This window comes from Aquarana catesbeiana, linkage group LG03, assembly GCF_042186555.1.
Source record: "Aquarana catesbeiana isolate 2022-GZ linkage group LG03, ASM4218655v1, whole genome shotgun sequence".
Classification (NCBI taxonomy): Eukaryota; Metazoa; Chordata; class Amphibia; order Anura; family Ranidae; genus Aquarana; species Aquarana catesbeiana.
In genome coordinates, this window is record NC_133326.1 from 297626701 (window position 1) to 297652595 (window position 25895).

Here is a 25895-nt window from a genome sequence, read left to right on the forward strand (position 1 = left end):
AATAATGCTTAAAGTGAAACAATAAAAGTGTAATATTCCTTTAAATTTCATACCTGGGGGGTGTCTATATGCCTGTAAAGTGGCGCATGTTTCCCATGTTTAGAACAGTCTGACAGCAAAATGACATTTCTAAAGGAAAAAAAGTAATTTAAAACTACTTGCGGCTATAATGAATTGTCGGACCCGGCAATACACATAAAAGTTCATTGATAAAAACGGCATGGGATTCCCCCACAGGGGAACCCCGAACCAAAATTAAAAAAAAAAAAAAAAAAGCGTGGGGATCCCCCCAAATTCCATACCAGGCCCTTCAGGTCTGGTATGGATATTAAGGAGAACCCCATGCCAAAATTGAAAAAAAAAAATGGCATGGGGGTCCCCCTCAAAATCCATGCCAGACCCTTCAGGTCTGGTATGGATTTTAAGGGGAACCCTGCGCCAAAATTAAAAAAAAAATATGGCGCGGGGTCCCCCCAAAAATCCATACCAGACCCTTATCCGAGCACGCAACCTGGCAGGCCGCAGGAAAAGAGGGGGGGTGAGAGAGCGCCCTCCCCTCCTTAACCGTACCAGGCCACATGTCCTCAACATTGGGAGGGTACTTTGGGGTATGTCTAAATTCCTTATCTCTATTATAATAATTTTTCAAAAAGCTGCTAGCAAAAATCACTGTGTTCTCCCGGCAGGGACAGCTTCCAGCATACCACCCCCCACCAGGAGAACACTATAGCTCTGTGGAAGGGATTTCCCCATTAACAATGACTGTGTTGATGAGGGAATTCCGTGGTTGCAGGAAAGAAAATCATATCATCTATAGCCTGCCTAAAACTTTAGCCATAGTTGGGCAAATATCTTCCTCAGTACAGAAGATAGATACATCTATTTACAAAAGTGTTGGAACCTGATACACTCCACCTGATGACTCAGCCTTCGCTCTTTTTAGGGACCAATTCATGTTGCCAGGGATAGAGAATGGCACAAAAATATTGGCATTCAAATTATAAAATAAAAATAGTCAGTCTGCTAGTTGAAGTGCTTGTTAGTCATGTATGCTACTTAAAGAGTGCAACATATTAAGTCAGGCAGATGTCTCACTCAAAAGAATAGCAAAAGGCATCTGTCAATGCTCAATACCATTGGAACCTGCCTTGATTATCTGCACCAAGTTATCGACAGAAAATTAGAAGAAGGGTTTACTTTCTTGTTCACAGAAAATCTGCATGCAAAAAACAATTGGCCCAATGGTGCAAAAGCACTTCTTGTCCTTCATTAAGTAAGCCCAAAATCAGAACAATAGTCAGGGATCATTGAATCAGACCAGGATCGGGCCTCTAGGATCAGCATATAGTTAGACCTCTGGGAGGCAAAGCATGTGCTTTTGCTAACAGTTGGATTACATGATGAGTCTCCTCGTAAGCAGATAAAAAGATCATAGACATGACAAAGTCTTGCGGGATTCTTTTTGTCTTTCTTTTCAGGACAGAGTATAAGAGAGGCCAATAATACGGCCGCACTTCTGTAAAAACTAGGTCAATTCTCGCCTTGGTTCAGCGAGAGTAAATGAGAACTGTGTGAAGTGTGCCTGATCTGTACTCTTGGAAATCATACAGATTTCTGATTTACAGGAACCTGGCAGACAGAAAACTACATCATTATCTGCATGCTTCAAAATTGCTTTTCTTTGTGTGTAAAAATTGCCATTTAGGAAAAAATCAGGCCTTTACAGCAACACTGATTCCAGGAAAGGATTTGAAAAGACGGTGCTGCAATAGACACGCTGTGACTGTTAAAATGTTTATAGTGGAAAAAACAGGATTGTTCTAGTGAATGCATTTCATTTAAGGAAGATTGCAAACATCTTTTACAGACATCAAAGCAGAAGTTGCATAAGGTCCAATCCAAGACATAGCCAATGTATTTCTTAATTTGCTTACCAAGTATTTTGGCATGTGGCATTCACTGGTCTGACTGCATCCTTTTAAATTAGGTGGCAGTGTTTACAGTAATCAAACTTCAGGTCTCTAAATAACTAACAAAAATTATATTGCTTGATCAACTTGGCAAATGTCTTCAACTAAGGGAACTATCTACATAGAGTGGCTATAAACATAATGGCTGGCGTCTTGCAAATTAGAGTTCAATTAAAATACCATAAAACTTATTGCTTTAACTTTACTAAAAATAATAACATCTGCTGGGCATATGTCTGAAACAGAGATCTATTCTCTTTTGCCAATTCGAAATGATGCACATCATCGAGTGTGTTCTCTACGAATAGATTTTTCTTATTCAGTAAGTGTGAATGATCTCATGTGATGGAGGAAAGTTGCTATGTGTTGGATGTGTCAAAGTAAACATACCTGTTCTCTCAGATAGCACAGGCGGTCCAGCAGGATCAAGGCCTCAATACATGGTGCCAGAAAAACCTTCAGCTGAAAAGAAACATGAAATATTAAGGGACAGCAAAATGTATCTAAAAAAAGTTAAGGCCAACAATAATACTGCATTAACCTCCCATATAGTGCAAATGTTCTGTACCCGTTTACAGGCCAATATACGTGAAAAGGTCACCCCCCCCCAAAAAAACGAAAAAAAAAACCCTTCAAATTGGATTCACAACCTGTAAAAGTTAAAAGCAAAATAGGGCATCAGTATTTATATATAAAAAAAAGGAGTAATAAAAAAAAAATATAGAAAAGATGGATGCAAGTAAAGTAAGACAAAAGGCTACTGAAAGCCTGACATATAACAAGGCACAGTACTACAGAGCAGCTTGAAATGGCTAACATGACAATTGTATATGTTAACGTATCCCAAGAAAACAATTATGAAGGTTATAAATACTGAAACCAAACACACTACACAGTGCAGTAAGATGACACGCACACCATTACAACATTCACACAATGCTCTCACCCCCGAATAACAAAAATCAAATATTATGGAAAAGAAAAAGACCCCCACAGTATTTCACTAAAGCAGTGTTTCTCAACTCCAGTCCTCAAGGCGCCCCAACAGGTCATGTTTTCAGGCTTTCCATTATTTTGCACAGGTGATTTGATCAGTTTCCCTGCCTTAGTAATTACCACAGCCATCTCATCTGAGGGAAATCCTGAAAACATGACCTGTTGGGGCGCCTTGAGGACTGGAGTTGAGAAACACTGCACTAAAGGATGTAAAATTAAAAACATTAAGCATGTAGCTGGAAATTTGAGAGTTTTGCTATTTGAGCGATGGCGATGTCAAACCAGGGCTGCCATATTTTGGTCAACTTCCTTGGGCATGCTCTTCCCTCACAGATTATTTTAACAAACTATATTGTAGGTAAAGCAGGTTATACCATAGAGAAGTTCAAGATGAGATACGGGGGTGGGGTGGGGGGGGTGGGTCGGTGACAGAATCTTCTCACCTGCAATCTATGCCAAAAGGCTCACATCTTCCGGGGAAGATTTCTTACAGTGAGGAGACTACCGCTTTGTGTAGGTCATCCTGGAGACTCCCCAACATGGCCTGCCTGGCCGACAGACGTTTGGTGGAGGGGCTAGGTGTGGCCAAGTGCAACCAATCATAAATATATTTAAGTTGGGAGGAGAAGAAATAGAGGTAGAAGTTGGGAGAGGCAAATCTACCATCCACAAGGTTTGCTTGTAAAGAGGATCTAGCTAATCTGGGAGGAGTATTATTCCATATAAAGGAGGATACAATTGAATCAATACACAAACAGTTTTTGGGGAGAAAGACAGGGGCCGCCATAAAAAAATACAGCAGTTTGAGTAAATAAATTATTATTATCAAATATATTTGGCCAATAAGGTTCAGAGATAGGGAGGACTAGGTACGTACTCTATTTTTGGGAGTGTTGTTTAGGGACTGGTTTTTTAGTGTTAATTTTTTGAGGTTTCAAGATAAACAGATATGCCGTAAATATAACCATATTTTGGGATCTTCAAACAATGGCAAAGTAACAACTGGGGGTGGGGGTGGGGTGGGTCCCGTCAAACATAAAAAAATAAAATTGGGGCCACATCATAAAAGGTCGAGCACCATTACACATCGCATAATCAAGCAATTACATATTACATTTAGTTTTTAGATAAACTGCAGAAGAAGAATTATTAAAATACAACTAAACACTCCTGTATGACAATCTAAATAGTACCAAATCTAGTTACTATGTGATGGACACGCTTCATGAAACAAACTCTCAATTAATATGTACTGCAGCATTGCTGCCACACCATTACAGCAAGCTGCATTGGATGGACTTCACTGGCTTTACCGGGACACCTAGATATAGACGGAAAAAACATTCTTTACCCAAACCAAATAAAAAAAAAAATGTTTTGGCTTTACATATAGTTTTATTTGTGTTAAGTCATTTTTTAGAATGTGTTTTTGTCAGTGTTTTACATCAAATCTGTAAAGTCATATATGCCAGTAATTAAAAAGTTAGCAAGAGTCATTTGAACATACTATTGGACATAAGCTTGTCAAAGCAAATACATTTTAAAGGATTCAGCAAGAAAGTATAACCAGACAGATTAAAAAGAGGTAAACTAGAAGCAACTAAAAAGATCTTCACAGATCAAATGTGACCCATAGTAGTGCCTTCTTAAAATAAAATGTTACATCATGACTGACTTCCACTACAGATTTCACAAGTGAAGGGATTGGTCCCAATTTTAGGATAGTGGGTGTAACCATGCAAATCATTCATTTATGATCCATGGCTGTAGTTAAGACATAAGATACGCCAAAATGTAATGCAAGGGGCTGGTATACAAATTAAATTACTATTCAGGAAAGCCATCATATTACATAGTTTTAGTAAATCAAAAGGGCATTGTACATTCAAATTTTAATGTGTATGGCCAGCTGTAGGTGAAGGCGTTAACAACACTCCTTCTAGTTTAACTTCTCTTTAACTTTAATTTTTTTCCCACCCAATACCAATATTACCATTTCTCAGCACAATGTTCTGTGTGTTTGCAGAGAGCAATGGTTCTTCTTTATGGCATGCTGCCAGTCCCCTGTGAGCATGATATAGGGAATGACCTTTGATCTTTGCAAATGCCTGACATGCCTTTGCCGAGTTAGAGCTATCCAATCAGCATAAAGCTTGAGATTTTACAGAGTTATAGGTTTGGTACAGGAGGTGGTGGGTTGCACCTCTGCAGAGAGACCACTGCTTTTACATAGAAAGCAAGGGCTCTTCTCTGAAGCTTGCTGGGGGATAGGTTTTTTCTGCTCAGACTATTACTATGGCTGCTTTCTAAAGAAGAAGAACTGTAATACACACCTTTTGTTTTGTTGCACCTTTAATGTATTTAGCAGATTTAAACGAAGCGTTCAATACAAACTGAGTTTGACTAAGTGCATTTCATAAAGTAACTGATAAGCTAATTTATCCAAAACAACGGTAAAGATAAATGGTAGAAAAATAAGGATGTAGGCTTCAAATAATTCTATGTTCTATGTTTTACATTTTTCTCAGATGGGGAGATGGGTTGATGGGTTGGCTATCTGGATAAACTATTTCCAACATCTGACCAATGGAATAATGGGGAGGGTCCAGAGGTAGAGATAGTCAGCGCGGAAGATATTCCAGAGGGTAGTATTGGGGGCATTAGTGGTAGGTTGACCAAAGCACAAAAACACAAGGTAAGTATAGTAGCAAGTCCTAGTTGCAATCTCGAAACACCCAATACGAGGACAATATGCGACCGGTCTAAACTATGTGGCATGTTCACCAATGCCAGGAGCATGGCGGACAAGATGGGTGAACTAGAGATACTGTTGTACGAGGAGGATTTGGATTTTGTTGGAATTTCAGAGACCTGGTTCAACAGCTCTCATGATTGGCTGGCAAACATTCAAGGGTGTACCCTTTACCGCAAGGATAGAGAGGGTAGAAAAAGGGGAGGGGTATACCTATATATCAAGAATAATGTACAAGTAAATGTGAGAGATGACATCACTGAGGGAGCTAGGGAGGAGGTGGAATCCTTATGGGTTGAGCTCCAAAGGGATGAAGTTAAGGGGAAAATAATACTGGGAGTATGCTATAGGCCCCCTAACCTGAGGGAGGAAGTGGAGACAGATCTCCTATCACAATTTGGATTAGCAGCAAGGATGGGAAGTGTTATCATAATGGGAGATTTTAATTATCCTGACATAGACTGGGCGGAGGGAACCGCACATTCATTTAAGGCTCGCCAGTTCCTTAATGTCTTGCAGGACAATTTTATGGGTCAGATGGTAGACGCACCAACTAGAAATAAAACATTACTGGACCTACTGATTACCAAAAATACAGACCTGATCACGGATGTGGAAATACGGGGCAATTTAGGTAACAGCGATCACAGGTCAATTAGTTTCAGTATAAATCACACAAATAGGAAACATAAAGGGAATACAAAGACACTGAATTTCAAAAGAGCCAACTTCCCTAAACTACAAACCTTGCTAAAAGGCATAAATTGGGATACAATATTAGGAACAAAGAATACGGAGGAGAGATGGGTTTGCTTTAAGAGTATATTAAATAAGGGTATTAGCCAATGTATCCCATTGGGTAATAAATTTAAAAGAGCGAACAAAAGTCCTGGATGGCTTAACTCCAATGTAAAAATGCATATAAAAGCAAAGGAGAAGGCCTTCAAAAAATACAAGGTTGAAGGATAATCCTCAGCATTCAGACTTTATAAAGAATGCAACAAGAAATGTAAGGGTGCAATTAGGATGGCTAAGATAGAACATGAAAGACACATAGCGGAGGAGAGCAAAAACAATCCCAAGAAATTCTTTAAGTATGTAAACAGTAAAAAAGGGAGGACAGACCATATTGGCCCCATAAAGAATGAGGAAGGACATCTGGTTACAAAGGATGGGGAGATGGCGAAGGTATTGAATTTATTCTTCTCCTCAGTCTTCACGAGTGAATCGGGGGGCTTCAGTAACCAAAACTGCAGTGTTTATCCTCATGACACAACACAGGAAGCACCTCCATGGTTAACAGAGGACAGAATTAAAATTAGACTTGAAAAACTTAACATTAATAAATCACCGGAACCAGATGGCTTGCATCCGAGGGTACTTAGGGAACTCAGTCAAGTGATTGCCAGACTGTTGTTCCTAATTTTTACAGACAGTCTACTGACTGAAATGGTACCAGCTGATTGGAGAAAAGCCAATGAAGCACCAATATTTAAAAATGGTGCAAAATACATCCGTGGGAATTATAGAAGAGTTAGCCTAACATCAATAGTATGTAAACTCTTGGAGGGGATGATAAGGGACTATATACAAGATTTTAGTAATGAGAACAGTATCTTTAGCAGTAATCAGCATGGATTCATGAAGAATCGTTCTTGCCAAACCAATCTACTAACCTTCTATGAGGAGGTGAGTTGCCATCTAGATAAAGGAAGGCCCGTAGACGTGGTGTATCTGGATTTTGCAAAAGCATTTGACACAGTTCCCCATAAACGTTTACTTTACTAAATAAGGTCCGTTGGCATGGACCATAGAGTACATGGATTGAAAACTGGCTACAAGGGCGAGTTCAGAGGGTGGTGATAAATGGGGAGTACTCGGAATGGTCAGGGGTGGGTAGTGGGGTTCCCCAGGGTTCTGTGCTGGGACCAATCCCTTTTTAATTTGTTCATAAACGACCTGGAGGATGGGATACACAGTTCAATCTCTGTATTTGCAGACGATACAAAGCTAAGCAGGGCAATAACTTCTCCGCAGGATGTGGAAACCTTGCAAAAAGATCTGAACAAATTAATGGGGTGGGCAACTACATGGCAGATGAGGTTCAATGTAGAAAAAATGTAAAATAATGCATTTGGGTGGCAAAAATATGAATTCAATCTATACACTGGGGGGAGAACCTCTGGGGGAATCTAGGATGGAAAAGGACCTGGGGGTCCTAGTAGATGATAGGCTCAGCAATGGCATGCAATGCCAAGCTGCTGCTAACAAAGCAAACAGAATATTGGCATGCATTAAAAAGGGGATCAACTCCAGAGATAAAACGATAATTCTCTCACTCTACAAGACTCTGGTCCGGCTGCACCTAGAGTATGCTGTCCAGTTCTGGGCACCAGTCCTCAGGAAGGATGTACTGGAAATGGAGCGAGTACAAAGAAGGGCAACAAAGCTAATAAAGGGTCTGGAGGATCTTAGTTATGAGGAAAGGTTGCGAGCAATGAACTTATTCTCTCTCTGGAGAAGAGACGCTTGAAAGGGGATATGATTTCAATATACAAATACCGTACTGGTAACCCTACAATAGAAATAAAACTTTTTCGCAGAAGAGAGTTTAACAAGACTCGTGGCCACTCATTAAAATTAGAAGAAAAGAGGTTTAACCTTAAACTACGTAGAGGGTTCTTTACTGTAAGAGCGGCAAGGATGTGGAATTCCCTTCCACAGGTGGTGGTCTCAGCGGGGAGCATCGATAGCTTCAAGAAACTATTAGATAAGCACCTGAATGACCGCAACATACAGGGATATACAATGTAATACTGACACATAATCACACACATAGGTTGGACTTGATGGACTTGTGTCTTTTTTCAACCTCGCCTACTATGTAACTATGTAACTTCAGCCCTGGAAGGATTTACCCCCTTCCTGAACAGAGCACTTTTTGCGATACGGCACTGCGTCGCTTTAACTGACAATTGTGTGGTTGTGCGACGTTGCACCCAAACAAAATTGACGTCCTTTTTTCCCACAAATAGAGCTTCCTTTTGGTGGTATTTGATCACCTCTGTGGTTTTTATTTTTTGCGCTATAAACAAAAAAAAGCGTCAATTTTGAAAAATAAAAAGCGATATTTTTTTACTTTTTGCTATAATAAATATCCCCAAAAAAATATATAAAAAAACAGTTTTTTTTCTGAGTTTAGGCCGATATTTATTCTTTTACATATTTTTGGTAAAAAAATTTGCAATAAGCGTATATTGATTGGTTTGCGCAAAAGTTATAGCATCTACAAAATAGGGGATAGATTTATAGCATTTTTATTATACATTTTTTTTTATTAGTAATGGCGGCGATCTGCGATTTTTATCATGACTGCGACATTATGGCGGACACATCAGACACTTTTGACACCATTTTGGGACCAATGTCATTTATACAGCGATCAGTGCTATAAAAATGCACTGATTACTGTGTAAATGACAATGGCATTGAAGGGGTTAAACACTAGGGGGTGATTAAGGGGTTAAGTGTGTCCTAGGGAGGAGTTCTAACTTGGGGGGGTGGGCTTCCACTGACATGACATCGATCACTGCTCCCGATGACTGGGAGCAGTAGTTCCCTGTCATGTCACTAGGCAGAACGGGGAAATGCCTTGTTTACAAAGGCATCTCCCCAGTCTTCCGCTCCATGACACAATCGCAGGCCCCTGTCGGACATCGAGTCCGCAGGACCTGCGGGCTGGAGTACGCGGCGGGCACACAATGCCGAAATATAAAGGGGATGTACTTGTACGCCCATTTGCACAGCTGTGCCATTGTGCCAACGTACATCGTCGTGCACTGGTCGGCTAGTGGTTAATCAGTTTTATGTGAGTCACAGCATTTTGGAAAAATAGAGACTATTTTGTACATTCTGTATCTCCTTTAGATTTACCAAAACTATATAATAGGACACACTCTGTATCCAATTAGGCAGGCCCTTCCACTACTTAGTTGATTGTAGAACTAAAGGCGATTGTACTATCGGAGTGTATAGTGTATGGTGGGCTTTACAGACTTCCAGGGAGAAGCTTTTCCTGTTTTCAATACTACAGCTCTGCTTGACATAACATGTGATTGCTCAGCTCCTGCATGTGCTGTCCAATGAACGATCTATACAAGAAGAAGGTAAGTTACATAATAATCAATCAGTAGATGAAGACAAAAGCTGTGTATTTAGGGTGAATGCTGAAAATGTCTGCATGTAAAAACAAAGGGGGGGGAGCAATTTCCTGAAAGGGGATTGCAGGTCCAGGGTGTGTGTTAATGAGGCCAGCTGCTGAAGTGCTGCCTTCTAATGCCCCGTACACACGGTCGGTTTTTCCTACGGAAAATGTGCGATCGGAGCGTGTTGTCGGAAATTTCGACCGTGTGTGGGCTCCATCAGACTTTTTCCATTGGATTTTCCGACACACAAAGTTTGGGAGCAGGCTATAAAATTTTCCGACAGCAAAATCCGATCGCGTCGATTCCCGACCGTGTGTGGACAATTCCGACGCACTGAGTATGCAAGAATTTCTTCTTGCATACTCAGAAGAAATTCCGAGACGGAACAGCTCGTTCTGGTAAAATTAGCGTTTGGAATAAATAGAGCAATTTCGTCATGCTGCAATTTTTAAAATTGTTTAATACAGCGCACTCTCTTCTTCTTTATAATGCAGGAAGAATGAAGTAGTTTTGCTGCTGATATTCACACAGAGTTCTCACAAACTACTTTCTTTCTTATTTATTGTAATTCCCTCAATATATTATGATTTGTCACATCTGACCAAAAATCTATATCATTTTTTTTTGTTTTTTTTTTATAAACCCTAATGTGATTTTTTTTTTTTTTTTGGTTTGTATTTTTTTTCAAGGCTGATCTTGTTTTCTTTTTTTTTTTTTTTTTTTTTTTTTAGTTATTTAACATCCAGAATATTTTTGTGTGCGTTTTGTGTGTCAAGTTACCACAACACCATTATTATCTTGTATTATTTAATCTCAAGGAGGTTGCTTGGTGTTGGTGTCTCTTATTAATTTCACATTGTATTTTTGAAATGTACCTTAATCCTCACAAACAAACTGCTTTTTGAAGGAAAACACACATAAGCGAGTCTAATTGAAACCAAAAAACCTTTATTAAGGGCTCATAACCAAACAAAGAGGGAGGAAACGCTGGAGAAACAGGAGAAATTGGTGAAGCCTTTGAGCCCCAGGGCAGACATCAATTATTTTACTGCAAAATTGGTGGCCTGAGGAGTCCATATCTAAGGGAGTGCAGTCTGATCCAGCAGTCCCAGAGATCATGAAAGCAGCAGATGACATCTGTGTCCCCAGGCTGTGGTCATACAAGAGACTGCATCTTTTGCCAGACCAGACTGAACCCAGGGTCATCACTCTCTGGTCTTCCTTCCACGCTTCCTTCCACGCTGTGGCTGTGGTGGTGTAGTTGTGGCAGGAGGAGGAGGAGGAGGATGTTCCAACTCAATCACGTGGGCATTGGGTGTGATTTCGCCCCTCATCCCCTTAGTTAAGACTTTATAAAGAAGGTCCTCACACAGGAGGCGTTGGCCATCCTGCATGCCCTGCAGTTTGGTGGTAGTCATGCAGGCAAAGGCTTCTTCAGGAGTGGGGGTGGCTCTGAGGGATGCAGAAGCCTCCTGAATCAGCCTGAGTGCTGAATCCTGCATGTGACTCCCCTTCCTGGGTCTTTTGTTTGGAAGGCGGAGGGGAGGAACCTGCGATTCAGTCAGGCTCCTACTGGTCCCAGGCTTCTCCTGGCTGACACTTAGCCCCGCCTCCTCCTGGCTGCCACTAACCCCCACCTCCTCCTGGATGCCACATTCCACAGCCTCCTCCTGGATGCCACATTCCAGAGCCTTGTCCTGGCTGAGGTCTTCCTGTGTATGAAAAAGGGACATAGTTTTAGTTTTTACTTCATCAATCACACACAATTTTCATCTCATGACTGTTGCAAATTGAATGTTAACAAATATAAAAGACTATCATTCTAAGCCCAGCATTTTTCAGTCTTGTCCCAATTATTTTTGCCCACAATTGTCTATTGATATGTAAAACACTTTATTTAAATCAGCAATTAGTGATCAATAATAACATCCAGTAAACATCATTTATTTATTGACCAGAAATCTGTAGAAGAATGCTATACCTGGCTCAAGCTGGGCTCCTCCACTTCTTCCTGGAAGGAAGTCCCAGGTTGGACATTGGAAGCCTCAGCTGGGTTGGAAGGAAGAGTGGAAGTAAGGGTTGAGAGGGATTCCCTGACTCCAGTCTGGTCTAACAGAAATCGCAGTCTCTCATAGTACCACAGCCTGGGGACATAAATGTCATCTGCTGCAGCTCCGGATCTCTGGGAATCTGTGACCTTCTTGCGCTCCCTAAGATAAGTGCTCCTCAGGCCACCAATTTTGGCTTTTAAATAAGGGATGGTTGCTGTGGGGACCACCGGCTTCACCAACTCCAGCAGTTTCTCCAGCGCTGTCTGCCTCTTTTGTTTATGATTATAATGTGGATGTTTCACATGCCACAGACAGGGCAGCTCCCTGTACTTGTCTATGAACAGGGGGAGGAAGTTGTGGTCATTGAAGCCATCCATTTTCTCTGCAAGACACAACACAAGACAAACCCTAACGTCAGGCAAAACTCTCCTAATCTTGTTACAATATAGGCCTCAATGTAGAAGCGGTATAGGCCCAAGTTTAGATCTTACCTTCATTATCACGATCGGCGCCTCCGATACTCCTTCCTCCGCTCACAGATCGTACATATTATGCATGCGTGTTACGCTTTATACACACTGCGCATGCGTGAAACTCCGCCCGCCCCTGACGTTCTTTCTATTCCCCGCCCCTTCTCGTTCGGCGCAGGGGGGGAAGAGCACATGGCGGAGACACAGCAGGTGCATGCTAATTACAGCAACAACGAGGAGGAGGGGGAGGAAAGCCCGGAGCCAGAAACGTCCCAATCCAGAAGGAGACGATTTAAGGCATCAAATATGTCATTTGGGGAGATGTTGGAGATGGTGGACATCCTGAAGAGGGCCGACTATGACGGGAAGTATGGACCTTACTCCAACCCCAATGTCAGAAAGGCCAAGATCATGCCGAAAGTGGTCAAGAATCTGCACCGGAATTTCGGGGTACGACGATCGAAAGATCAGCTCAGGAAGCGGGGGTCGGACCTCAAATTAAGAGAGCACGTGCAGTACAGAAAGATCCGGAAAGTGCTGCAAAAAAGTAAGTAGATGTGCTGTGTTCCTTTTCTTTATGTTTATTACGTTCGTGCTGCTCCATGTGCTTTTCTTAACTGTTATCCAGTTTAAAATGGCAACTTTCATGTTCATGGGCACATTATTCGTTCGTATAAAACATTGTTCGTTCGGCCTAGAAAACACCATTGTTTTGGCCATATGCATTTGCCCACATTTTTTATGGCCTACTTGTCTGCAAATAATTTGGTTGTGTAGATGGGTTTGTAACTAGAATGAAATTCAAACTAGATTCTGTGTAAGGAGAGGACACTCAGCAGCAGTTTTCACATCTGGACGCTGGAGCACTAGTGTGGGAAACATGAACACCCTTTTTATTAGGGGGCCCACACAGGTGCTCCAGTGTATACTATAGGGGTGTCTCCATCTGTGAAGTTTGTACAAAACAGGTAGGTATTCAAGCTTGACAAAGGACACTAAAAATTCTACATCTTGGAACTCTGCCAAAACAGACAATTGTACCCCACTTCCAAGCAATGTTTCATATTCCTATTTCTGCCATCAAATATCTGTGTGCTAAGTATACTTATTTTTTTTTTACATAGGGGATAAAAGACTCGGAGGACACCCCTCATCCGAGGAGACCACAGACCCCCCACCTCTGGAACAAGGGGAAATCCACCCAAGCAAGCAGAGCAGGAGGAGGAAGACATGGTGGAAATTGGCACCACAACAGGCGAGTGTCTGCGACCACAGGCTCAGGTAAGAGATGGATGCCGGCATATTTATAATACAAGGTGTGTTTTTGTTTCTATCTTTTTAGATGATCGATGTGGATCCAGGGCATTTCACCTCGGAAAATGCACAGATCCTGATCGGGGAGATCATGGGGTGTAATAGGGACTTGGAAAACATCCTTAAAAACATCAATGATGTTCAACAAAAAATAAAGAACATCATTGATGTTTTAGGGAGAGTTTAAAACCCCTCAAAATCCCTTTTTTTTTGGCACTTTTTGTCATCTAAAAATTTTTAGCATTTTTTGACATATTTGCGAAAAGCCAAATTTTGAAGAGGCACACAGTGTGTCAACATGTGCTCTCTGCCATCATGGGAGATCAATGGACGCGTTTTGGGGGTGCAACCCTTTCCTCAATAATAAAGTAGCTGTGAGGAAGGGGTTGCACCCCAAAAACACGTCCCTTGATTCCCCATGATGGCAGCTAGCACGTTGACATTCGGCAATTGGTGTGCATCTTCAAAATTTGGCTTTTCTAGGGGTGACTTCACCCCATCTGAACGCAATATCAAACACAGTTTGTAAATACTCATGTCTGATATTGCCTTCAAGTTCTACCAAATTTGAACTTTGTAAGTTCAAGATTTGTGTCTTTCTTGTTGGTTTTAAACATACCTGTTTTATCTTAAATGGACATTTCTACTTTTTCTAATGTGACCCCAAAAATTGTTATACAACAAACATGTTGGTTTGTTTTAAAAACCTTTTCTAAATGCACACGTGATTGTGCTGGTATTAAAAAGATTGTTAATCAAGAATGTGTGGATTATTGTTTCAACGCTCCAACACTTTTGTTGTGCTCTAATTGGTGTTTTCACTGACAATGGGGGTTATTTCCTAAGGGCAAATCCACTTTGCACTACAAGTGCAGTTACAAGTGCACTTGTAGTGCAAAGTGTCTTTGCCTTTATCAAATAACACTCAACAATGCTTTGGAATGTTACACAATCACGCCATTTTCAGGACTCACCATATTTCTGTCAGGGTCAGCTAAAAGAAACACAAGCAGTAAATGTCACCAAAGATTTTAGTAGGTAATTTTTTTTTTATTTGAAAAAGGTTTCAGACATTGTCTGGCATATTGATAGCCCCTCTACCCGCAAAGTATTCAAGGTATCTTAGACGGACATCACGGGCACTCAGGGGGGCAAGCCAGGACGGCCACTTTCAAGCTCCGTCAGGGTTGGTTCATTTTGAATTCCAGCCTCAGGCCCAACTGAGCCAGCACAGTTGGCAGAATGTTGCTGTAAAAAGTTGTGTAGAACACAGCACGCCAGGATGATATGATTCAGTTTGTACTCCGCCATGTGTATGGGTGTAAGAAATAGGCGGAACCGGCTGGCCATGATTCCAAACGTGTTCTCCACCACTCTTCTGGCTCTGGCCAGCCGGTAATTAAAAACCCTCTGGTCCGGGGTGAGGGTCCTCATCGGGAATGGCCGCATAAGATGGTCCCCCAGCGCAAACACTTCATCTGCAATGAAGAAGAATGGGAGTCCTTCCACATTGTCTTCTGGAGCTCGCAAATCCAAGCTGCCATTCTGGAGACGCCTGTAGAACTCCGTCTGGGCGATGACTCCACCACCGGACATCCGGCCATTCTTCCCCACGTCCACATACAGGAACTCGTAAGTAGCCGACACCACCGCCAACATCACAATACTACTGAACCCCTTATAGTTGAAATAGTATGACCCCGAGTTTGGTGGTGGGACGATGTGGACGTGTTTTCCATCAATTGCCCCTCCGCAGTTAGGAAAGTCCCTCCGCTGGGCAAAGTGGGAGGCCACAGTCTGCCATTCCTGTGGCGTGGAAGGAAACTGTGGAGTCAAACAAGAAAAAAAAAATAGTCATTTTGCACATAAACTGGGAAAGCAGATTAGACACAAACATTCTTGGCCAACATCAAGATAACATTTATTTGAGGGAGTTTTTAAAGACCAAAGTATAAGGTACACCTATCAGATTCCCCCTCCCCCACCCCCTCTCATGGGCCATTTCTAACATTATGGGGGGGGAGCTCTTGGACAGGTAACCCTCTCCACTTCATTGAGAGATGAATGCCTAAATAATGGGTATTACTTTGGCCAGCCCCTCCTTAGTTACACTATTGGCAGCCCACTGGACAGGTAAGAAGTGTCATAATACAAAGATATAAATACACACTACACATTTGAGCACATTTGGACATTTTGCTATTACCTATCAAGATAATAATAGTATACAAAAACTTTTAACAGTACCATTTGAAAGTATACAGGCAGGCCCTTGCACTACATGCTTTGGGGAATTCATCCATAAATCTGACCACAAAAGAGATGGGTATAGTATGTATGGGTTTGGCAAAGTCAGCAGATAGATGATTGAGGATAGATAGAGAATTGGTATCAGCTGACTTAGCAGTTGGGGGGAGGGAGGGTTCCAAATGATTTGGGGACCCCCCAAAAAAGCCTCTGGCACTCTGCCTGAATTTAAAGCACAAATCACATTTAAAAACATTTTAGGAGGTGTTTGGGGTAAAGCACTACTATGGAGCTGATAAAATACATTGTTAAGTGACTACATGAGGTGAATATAGGGCCAGGAGACCATGCTGGGGAGGTTAGTGAAGGCAAATATGTATGAAGGACAAAAAAAAAAAAAGAAAGAAAAATCCAGCATGCATGAGGATAAAGGGGACATTCACTGCATATTACAATCATGGTAATTAGGAAATGAGGAAAGAAATACAATATATTATCAAACATTAAATACAATAAAATGTGATATTAAAGGATAAAAATCTTACCTTAATATACTCCTTCTGCAGAACCTGTATGATGGCAGAACAGGTCTCTGGGATAATGATCCCCAGAGCCTGGGGGGAGATGCCTGTCGAGAACTTCAAGTCCTGCAGACTTCTCCCCGTCGCCAAGTACCGCAGGGTGGCGACAAGCCTCTGCTCCGGAGTGATGGCTTGCCTCATGCAGGTATCCTGCCTGCTGATATAGGGGGTTAGCAAAGCCAACAAACGGTGAAATACGGGGTCCGTCATCCGGAGAAAGTTCCTGAAATCATCAGGATTATTCTCATGGATCTCACGGAGCAAAGGCATGTGACAGAACTGGTTACGCTGAAGCAACCAATTCTTGGTCCATGAACTCCTCCCCACCCTGTTCATGGACTGGACTTGTGTCAAGGTAAGGACCCCAACACCAAGCCCCCGCACAGCACGAACTCTACGAGGAGTATGTATACGCAACATGGCTAGGAAACGGTCGGCTGCTCAGAACGAAGTAACAGGACGCACTGGAGAACAGCAGGGCAAGTGAAGAGCAACCTGAAAAACAGTAACGAACGAACAAGAACACAATGACAAGAGTCACGCGTCACTTGCTGCAGGCACTGAAGAGCAGATACAAACCCACAAGCACAAACTGAACAGCAGAAAACGATCTGAAAACCACGAGTCTGAAAAAGCGCGAATCGTCTCTCACCAAACTTTTACTAACATGAGATTAGCAAAAGGAGCCCAAAGGGTGCCGCGCTTGGTTCTAAACTGGCCTTTTCTAGTCTCGTCGTACGTGGTGTACGTCACCGCGTTCTTGGCAATTGGAAATTCCGACAACTTTGTGCGACCGTGTGTACGCAAAACAAGTTTGAGCCAACATCCGTCGGAAAAAATCCATGGATTTTGTTGTCGGAATGTCCGATCAATGTCCGATCGTGTGTATGGGGCATAACAGTTTTCTGTCTAAAATACCAGAACGAATAGCAGGAAGTAATGGAGAAGTTTTTTATAGGGGACACTGAAGGCTGAGGTAACGCCTGCTCTAGAATATAGAATAAGCTATTTCTTTTCTACAGCAGAAGTACATTAAAGGTATATTGGTGCATAGGGAAGCTGGAATTTAGAAAAAACAAAAGGTGAACTTGGCCTTTATTGTAGGTGGTTGCCACAGTCACTTAACTGTCTTGCTCCAGCACGGGTGGCTCTTCTGTCTCTGAAGAATGGGGACACTTACAGGTATTCCCTAGGGTGTCATGGCTGTTTCTTGTGACATGTCACAATCTCCTGCTTCTGTCCACTACAGTCTGTTACTAGTCTCCTGCTGCAGTCTGCTACAGTAAGCTTGTCTTCAGCTACTGTCTGCCACAGTCTCTCACTACCTCTATCTCTGAGCCGGGGGTAGCTTGCAGCAAAGTCCAAACACTTGCTTGGGGTCTCTAGTGGAACACTAGCAATTTCTTAGACTCCACTGTTGAGCTAGGGGGTCTAATGCCCCGTACACACGGTCGGATTTTCCGATGGAAAATGTTCGATCGGAGCGTGTTGTCGGAAATTCCGACCGTGTGTGGGCTCCATCGGACATTTTCCATCGGATTTTCCGACACACAAAGTTGGAGAGCAGGAGATAAAATTTTCCGACAACAAAATCCGTTGTCGGAAATTCCGATCGTGTGTACACAAATCCGACGGACAAAGTGCCACGCATGCTCAGAATAAATAAAGAGATGAAAGCTATTGGCCACTGCCCCGTTTATAGTCCCGACGTACGTGTTTTACGTCACCGCGTTTAGAACGATCGGATTTTCCGACAACTTTGTGTGACCATGTGTATGCAAGACAAGTTTGAGCCAACATCCGTCGGAAAAAATCCTAGGATTTTGTTGTCGGAATGTCCGAACAAAGTCCGACCGTGTGTACGGGGCATAAATCTTCAGTCCCGGCCAGGAGAACACACAGTGATTGTTGCTAGCAGCTATAGCCACTGGCATAAACTGCATGAAAAATCTGACAGGCTGGTTGTACTCAAGTTTATTGATTGATCAAATTGGGTACAATCAGTCTGCCCATACTAGGTTTGAATCGTCTATGGTCGACTTAGCCCCAACTACAAAATATGGAATTAGACGACTGTTACACAATGTTCAAATACTGCCTGCTCGTGCCACAGCTAATAAGTAACCTAAATGCATACTTTATCTAGGTGGGGACATTTGGTATACTACGTACAACCCAAAAAAAGTCACAAAGTATGCAGGGCAGACGAAGAACACCCTGTTCTGCCCCCTTTGCTGATTTTACTGGCAAACAATGTCTGTCACTGCTAGACAGCTTCTGCTATGAGCTTTTAAACTGTGTTTGTAAACATTTCTCAGTAGGATAATTTAGAAAAACAAAGTAACATTATTGTTACTTTGTATTTTCTCTGTTTCCACACAGTAACACACACGGTCAGACTTTGTTCAGACATTCCGACAACAAAATCCTAGGATTTTTTCCGACGGATGTTGGCTCAAACTTGTCTTGCATACACACGGTCACACAAAGTTGTCGGAAAATCCGATCGTTCTGAACGCGGTGACGTAAAACACGTACGTCGGGACTATAAACGGGGCAATGGCCAATAGCTTTCATCTCTTTATTTATTCTGAGCATGCTTGGCACTTTGTCCGTCGGATTTGTGTACACACGATCGGAATTTCCGACAACGGATTTTGTTGTCGGAAAATTTTATCTCCTGCTCCCTAACTTTGTGTGTCGGAAAATCCGATGGAAAATGTCCGATGGAGCCCACACACGGTCGGAATTTCCGACAACACGCTCCGATCGGACATTTTCCATCGGAAAATCCGACCGTGTGTACGAGGCATAACACTATACACAAAATTGCCAAATTTGCTGCAAAACCATAATGCCCAAGCTATGGAATTAAACATTAAGTATATTTAAAGCTAAAACCATTGTGACAAACACCAATGATTGGTCCTTATGCATGTCAGGATGAAGCTGAGAGGTAGGAGAGGGTTATTTCTAAGTAAGAGAAGATGCATCTTATATTTAACATTCACTTAAGAAACACATTATGGCAATATACATAAAAAGCACTTATAATCCTGAAAATAACATGCAATGCCAAACAGCCTTACGTATATTGTTAGGCTCTAAACAGTAATGGAGATTACATCTGTATCTCATACTCCCATCTGTGACTTGAACAGAAAAGGGATTCTGGCTTCATCTCAAACTTTAAATGCATTAAATGGTCAAACTCAAACATTCACATAAAAAAAAAAAAATATATGACTTACTCTGTAAGACTAATGAATTCACAAGGCCAGGGTGCTACTCAAATGGTTTCATCCCAAACTTGCTTTAAATGTAACTCATATTCAGAAATACACCCATGACATTAATGGTCAAAAACTGAGATTTTGGATCTATTTTTGTACAAACGTAAAATGAAAGTGCGCTATATAGACTCCAGAGCATGAAGTGTAGAAACAGTGCTGTACCAATGATATGCTGTAGGCATTAACTTGTATACGATGAAGTGGATTAGAAAATATAATCGGCCAAACAAAAAAAGTGCAAGCCTAAAAAGCTACACAAGTGAATATATAACTTATTTCAGCAAGTTTGGAATGAAAACTTAAGAGTATGCTACCCCAACATTTCATATGCCTGATATGTGCCTGCTGTACTATGCACTTGTATGACATGGTATCCTATTCTCTTTGTTTTGATTCATTTGTGTGAAATCCCTGGTGTTCTTGCCTATTAAAAACTGACCATACTAAGCAGGAGAACACAACGTGGTCAGTTCTCTAGCTATGCTGGGAACTCAGTGTACTCTCTTCCAATGATCAGACTTCCCTGACACCCCCCTCCATTGCACAGCCATTCGCTGGGAAGCTCAGTGTGCTTTTGCTTTTCCTCCCCCAAGCTCTTATGTAGCTGAGAACAGAAGGAATGTTAAAAAGGGAAAAAAAGGAGTTTATAATGTTTTTTTTTATATTTATACACAAATGTTTTGCCTTTAATTTCTATTTTACACTGAACGGGTTGTTTTACATAGTGATTGTTTACAATCACTTTAAATGGCATTTTATCTTAAATGTATTAAACCCTGTAGGTAATAATGTTTAAAGGATAAGTTCATCTTTGGGAACATGTTACATGTTCCACCTATTCTTAGGGTGAAACATGTAGCATGTTCCCGCTCCTGCAGCCACTCGGGGATCTGAGCACCTGGTGTGACAGCAGTACGGGGAGAAGCTCCCTGTAACAGCTGTCACTTTTTGAAAAGAGCACGGCCACGCAGGGCTCTGCCCACATGGCTGCATTATTTATTCACAGAGTACTGTGAATGAACTACAAGTACCAACATCCTTTGAGGCTTTTTGAAAAGAGCACGGCCACGCAGGGCTCTGCCCACAGGGCTGCATCATTTATTCACAGAGTTCTGTGAATGAACTACAAGTACCAACATCCTTTGCGGCTGTCAGCTTGTAGTTCCCAATGAACTACCACGGCACTGTTGAGTGTTGTGGTAGTTCATTGATTCTTCCTGTCAGTGTGAAATTGGCTGTCCATACATTGATGTCCTGCATAGGAGTCCTTCATGGCACCAACAATGCTTTCCACGCTCTTAAAAAAAATCTCAACAAAACAGTAAATGCACATTTTTTTACCTGCAAAAAAGTGCATTTATTCTTTTTTTTAAAGGTAAACGTATCCTTTTAAGTGTACCTTCCAATAAAGTAGCCTTTGCCACTATCCCTCACCTTTCAGAGACTAGTTGTACTGCCTAATGTAGACAGAAGATGCAGCCCTCAACAGGCCATTGTTTACATCCTTCAGGAAGCAATCATATGCCCCAGTGGCCACACCATTGTCAGTATTTTCTACATAGATAAATGAGACTGTCTCCTGGGACTGAAGACATCCTCCATACATATGTATGAACATAACTGCGTGCAGCAGATAACTGTGAAATATGTAAAAGCTATGGTCACTGGAAAGTTACAAAAGTCAAATACAGGTGTTTCTGTATTAGGCTGTTGATCTATGTTCAGGAGACAAAGATAATGCACTCATTTGGACTATGAACATATTATGTAGCCTCCCTGGCGGTTTTCCCGAGTGTGGCTCGGGGTTAAAATTCAGTACCATTAGCGGTAACCCCGAGCCACACTCGGGATCGCATTGCAGGATCCTGGGGCGGCGTTACTTACCTTGTCCCCGGGATCCTGCGATGTCCCCCGCAGTGTCCGAGGGCTCCGTCCTCCTCCAAAGCCTCTCTGTGCCAGGCTCCGTTCCCTGCGAGCTGCGCGACGCACGGGGGCGGAGCCTGGCGGCAAATTCAAAAAACTGTCAAAATCATAACACATACAGTACTGTAATCTTACAGATTACAGTACTGTATGAAATGATTTCACATCCCTTTTGTCCCCAGTGCTCTGGCCCATGCCCTGCATGCAGTTTTACATGATATACACTGTTCTTTCTGCCTGGAAACTGGAGATTGTCCATAGCAACCAAAAAGTGTCCCTTTACGCCAAAAGTGGCTTTAGACCAGCTAGAAAACAGCGATAATAAATTAGAACACTTGCAGAATTGAGCGATAGTGAATTGTGGGGAAATTTATTTTATTACTATTTTTTTTAATTTTTTTAAATTATTTATTTTTATTTATTATATTATAATTTATGTTTTTGTGTTTCAAACTTTATCATACCCGGGATATCTACTAGACTCTGGTTTGGACAGATTTAAGTGTGTTATTGTTAAGATTTACAGACCTACAATATAAAACGCCAAATTTCCATGCAAAATAATGGTACCGCTTTCAGCACCTAAAATCCGAAATAATCATACCGCCAGGGAGGTTAACAGAGCTGTCTCCTATATTTTAAGTTATATATTCAAACCATTCTATGTGGGATTGTGGAATACAGCTGCAACGTAACAAATTTTCACTATTTTATTACATAAACTAATTGATACCATCGATATTTCCTAGAGACTACACTGCAAGAATTATTATTTCTGCATTATGATAATATAAAGGAATGTATTATTGCTTTTTTAAATGGTTTTCCTTTGCCTGAAGGAGCTCTTGTGTTTACATAATGAGTCCAAACATGGTGCATTATCCCATAAGCTCTGTTTTAGCAACTGCTAGAAAAGTTTGTGTGCCAACAGCAGTAACCAGAGAGTTGGCAAATTGGGCATATATAATTCTGGCAGTATAAATGTGTTACAATATTATCTTTTTGCAGAATTAGCCTTACTTGAAAAATAAAACAAAAGCTAACATGTTTTCTACAGACATATAGGCGTCGATTTACTAAAATTGGAGAGTGCAAAATCTGGTGCAGCCGTGCATGGTAGCCAATCAACTTCTAACTTCAGCTTGTTCAGTTAAAGTGGAGTTCCACCCAAAAGTGAAAGCTTCACTTATCAGCCTCCTTCCCCTACGGTGCCACATTTGGCACCTTTTGGGGGGAGCAGGTACCTGTTTTTGACAGGTACCTGTCCCTACTTCCGAGAGATCTCGCCGCGATGAGATCACTCGGAAAGTTCAGCTCCCCTCCTCCTTCCCCCACTGCCGGGCCATTCAGAACTCCTTTTTAAGCTTTGACAAAAAAAAACTTGAAGCTGATTTCTATGCACTGCACCAGATTTTGCCCTCTCCAGTTTTAGTAAATCACCCCATAGGATGCAATCAGTTGAGCTGTTTATTAGTTTGTCTTCTACATGTTTTACAAAGATATATGAGCCTTCAGAGTATTCTTCTTTATCAGTCTATACAACTTACATCATAGCTTTATCAAAAGAAATCAGCCTTCTATAGATAACACTTGAATCACTGCTGTGTATTCTGACATTTTCTTCCTCATCTGGGAGTATTATTCAAATAGATCCCCTAATGCCTACCTGTAAAACTATGCACTACTACATATTATATACATTTTTAAGGAAAAAAACTTTTTGAAAACATTACACAATATTAAAATCATACACGTTTGGGACACATGTGTATGCATCAACATCTTTTGTGTGACAGAATAAGTATCCTCACACATGCCCAGGGTAGAAGAATTATTTTATGGTCACTGTTTAAGTTTACCTCTAAATCATGAGCTTTGAAGTATTTTAATTCAATGCCTACTCACAGTTAATTGTAGTTTTTTGCTGCTTCACAAGCATGCATTTAAGCTTAGATTTACAGTGCATTCATAAAGTATTCAGACATTAATTTTTTTTTAATTAAAGTGTTACTTAACCCAGAACCTGCATTCACTATATCTGGTCTCCCACGGTACATAGAACATGGAAATGCAATTATTTTAGTAAATATAAACTGCTAAATACCTTTTATCATCAGCAGTATATAGCAGCCTTGTGACTTCTTTCAGTTCCTAGTAAAGCTTGAAGGAGGAATTTTCATTCTCCCCTGACCCTCTGTCTGGACATGTCTGGAAAGTGCTGATTGGCCCTGCGTTGATCACATGCACTCTCCCAAGAAAAAAAGAAAAACTCTCTAGCAATACACACCAAACTGATCATGTGCAGCTTGCCTCCAACCTCTGTTTTATCAGGAAATAACTAGGGGACAGTGGAAGAAGAGGAAAATCAGAGAGATGGGATCACACAGCCTTTACACACAATGCAGAGGATTAACCCCTTAGGTTCCACAGTGAGCATAACAAGCATACTTTACTGCATATTCACACTGATTTTACTGTTGTGGGTTTAGTAACACTTTAAGTGCACACATATGCATTATAATCTCTAAATGTCCCATTCATAATAAAAGATAAGACTGTGTTGAGTTGAGAAGTATCAAATATAGTACTTGGTATTTATCAACTCAGAAACCATATATTTCATTAACATTTACACATGCTTAACACTTATCTTGATTTTACATTGCCTTTTTGTTTTTTGGACCACCCAGCTTTTACATTCTAACTAGCTAAAAAGAAAGTTGATGTACGAGTTCCGATCTTATGAAGGCAACCACCTCTTACTTTTCCACTTGGTTACCCTCTATTGACTGATACCTATAAAAAAAAGCTGGGGTTTATATACTACCAGAGAATAATTTTCCTCATGTCTACAACCACTGCCTAGCTAATTCTTAACATTTCCAGGGTGACTCGGAAGTTGGATGCTCACACAAAATGGTATGGCAGCCACTCATCCAGCTTTGTATCCAGAAAAATGCTGGCCATCCAAACCTTGGCCTAAAAAGATTTCCTGATGTGGGGTGTAGCCCAAGCAGCTTCAAAAATCTGTTTTATCCAACTAAATAAAAACAAAGGCGCAAGGCTTGGTGTGTGTTCCTTATGGCAAAGAAAACGGAAATATAAGACGATCTGAATACAAGGTGTGAAAAAAAGATGCGAAAGTCGATTAAAATTATATAAATGACTGAGGAAATGCAAAGAAATTAGAGATGGCCTGTAGATGCCATAAAAGTGTCAACACACAATTTACCGACAGCTTCTTGATCAGGAGACACTGCTCACTTCATTAGTTAAAAAAAAGCTCTGCTAAAAAATCCTACCTAAAGTGAATCTGAAAGACAGAATCACAGAGGCTGCCATTACTGACTTGGTTTAAAATAGTGCAGGCTCCAAGGCAGTCATCCTGATTTATTTACACCAAAATGCACTTGCTGTTTATTCGGTGACTGCATGCTTGTTCCAGTTCACTTACAACTAGATAGTGAAAATCAGTAGGCTGCTGCTAATGTCATAGTTTCTCTGCTGCACAAAGGTTGTGCACTGCCAATATAAGAGATGGCCTCACTCATGTTAATCTGCAAAACAGAAACTTTAATGCTGATCTCTGGTCAGAGCCCCTCCTCCATCATCACACACACTTTTACAAACTTTATCTAGCCCTCTCTAGTTAATCCCTCATTTTCTAAAAAAAAAAATGATCCCATTTTTTAATTGAAAAGTCATGCAACAGTCTTAATACTTCTGCACTACAGAATGGGAGGGACCTTCTTTCATCACCAACATCCCTCCATGCTGACACTTCCCACCCAATGAAAGTACATGGATGGGGTCCTCACAAGGTCCTGAGTCATTTCATGTGACGATGTCTCGACAAGGGGTGGCAAGCCTCAACTGCAGCAGTGGAGTACCGGTCTACATTACCAGAAAAGACTATGCAGATATAGTGGATCAAAAATTGGTGATAGATGGGTTTAATTGCTTCCCGCCCAGGTCTTTGTAAAATGACGCCTAAACTGGAACCCCATTGTTCTGGGTGGACATATGATATCCTTCCCAGAACAGGCCTTGTTTAGCACAATCTGCCACGTTTCGCGTTTTCCCGCGGCTGCGG

At 41.4% G+C, this 25895-nt stretch overlaps 1 protein-coding gene across 1 annotated transcript in view; it reads right to left on the reverse strand.

The window, feature by feature from the left end:
• The window catches only part of METTL25 (methyltransferase like 25), a 395084-nt gene that overhangs the window by 25937 nt on the left and 343252 nt on the right, over positions 1–25895 (reverse strand). Inside the window, exon 13 of the mRNA XM_073620219.1 lies at positions 2361–2432. Within this exon, the coding sequence (XP_073476320.1) occupies positions 2361–2432 (72 nt within the window). The remainder of the gene's footprint in view (positions 1–2360; positions 2433–25895) is intronic.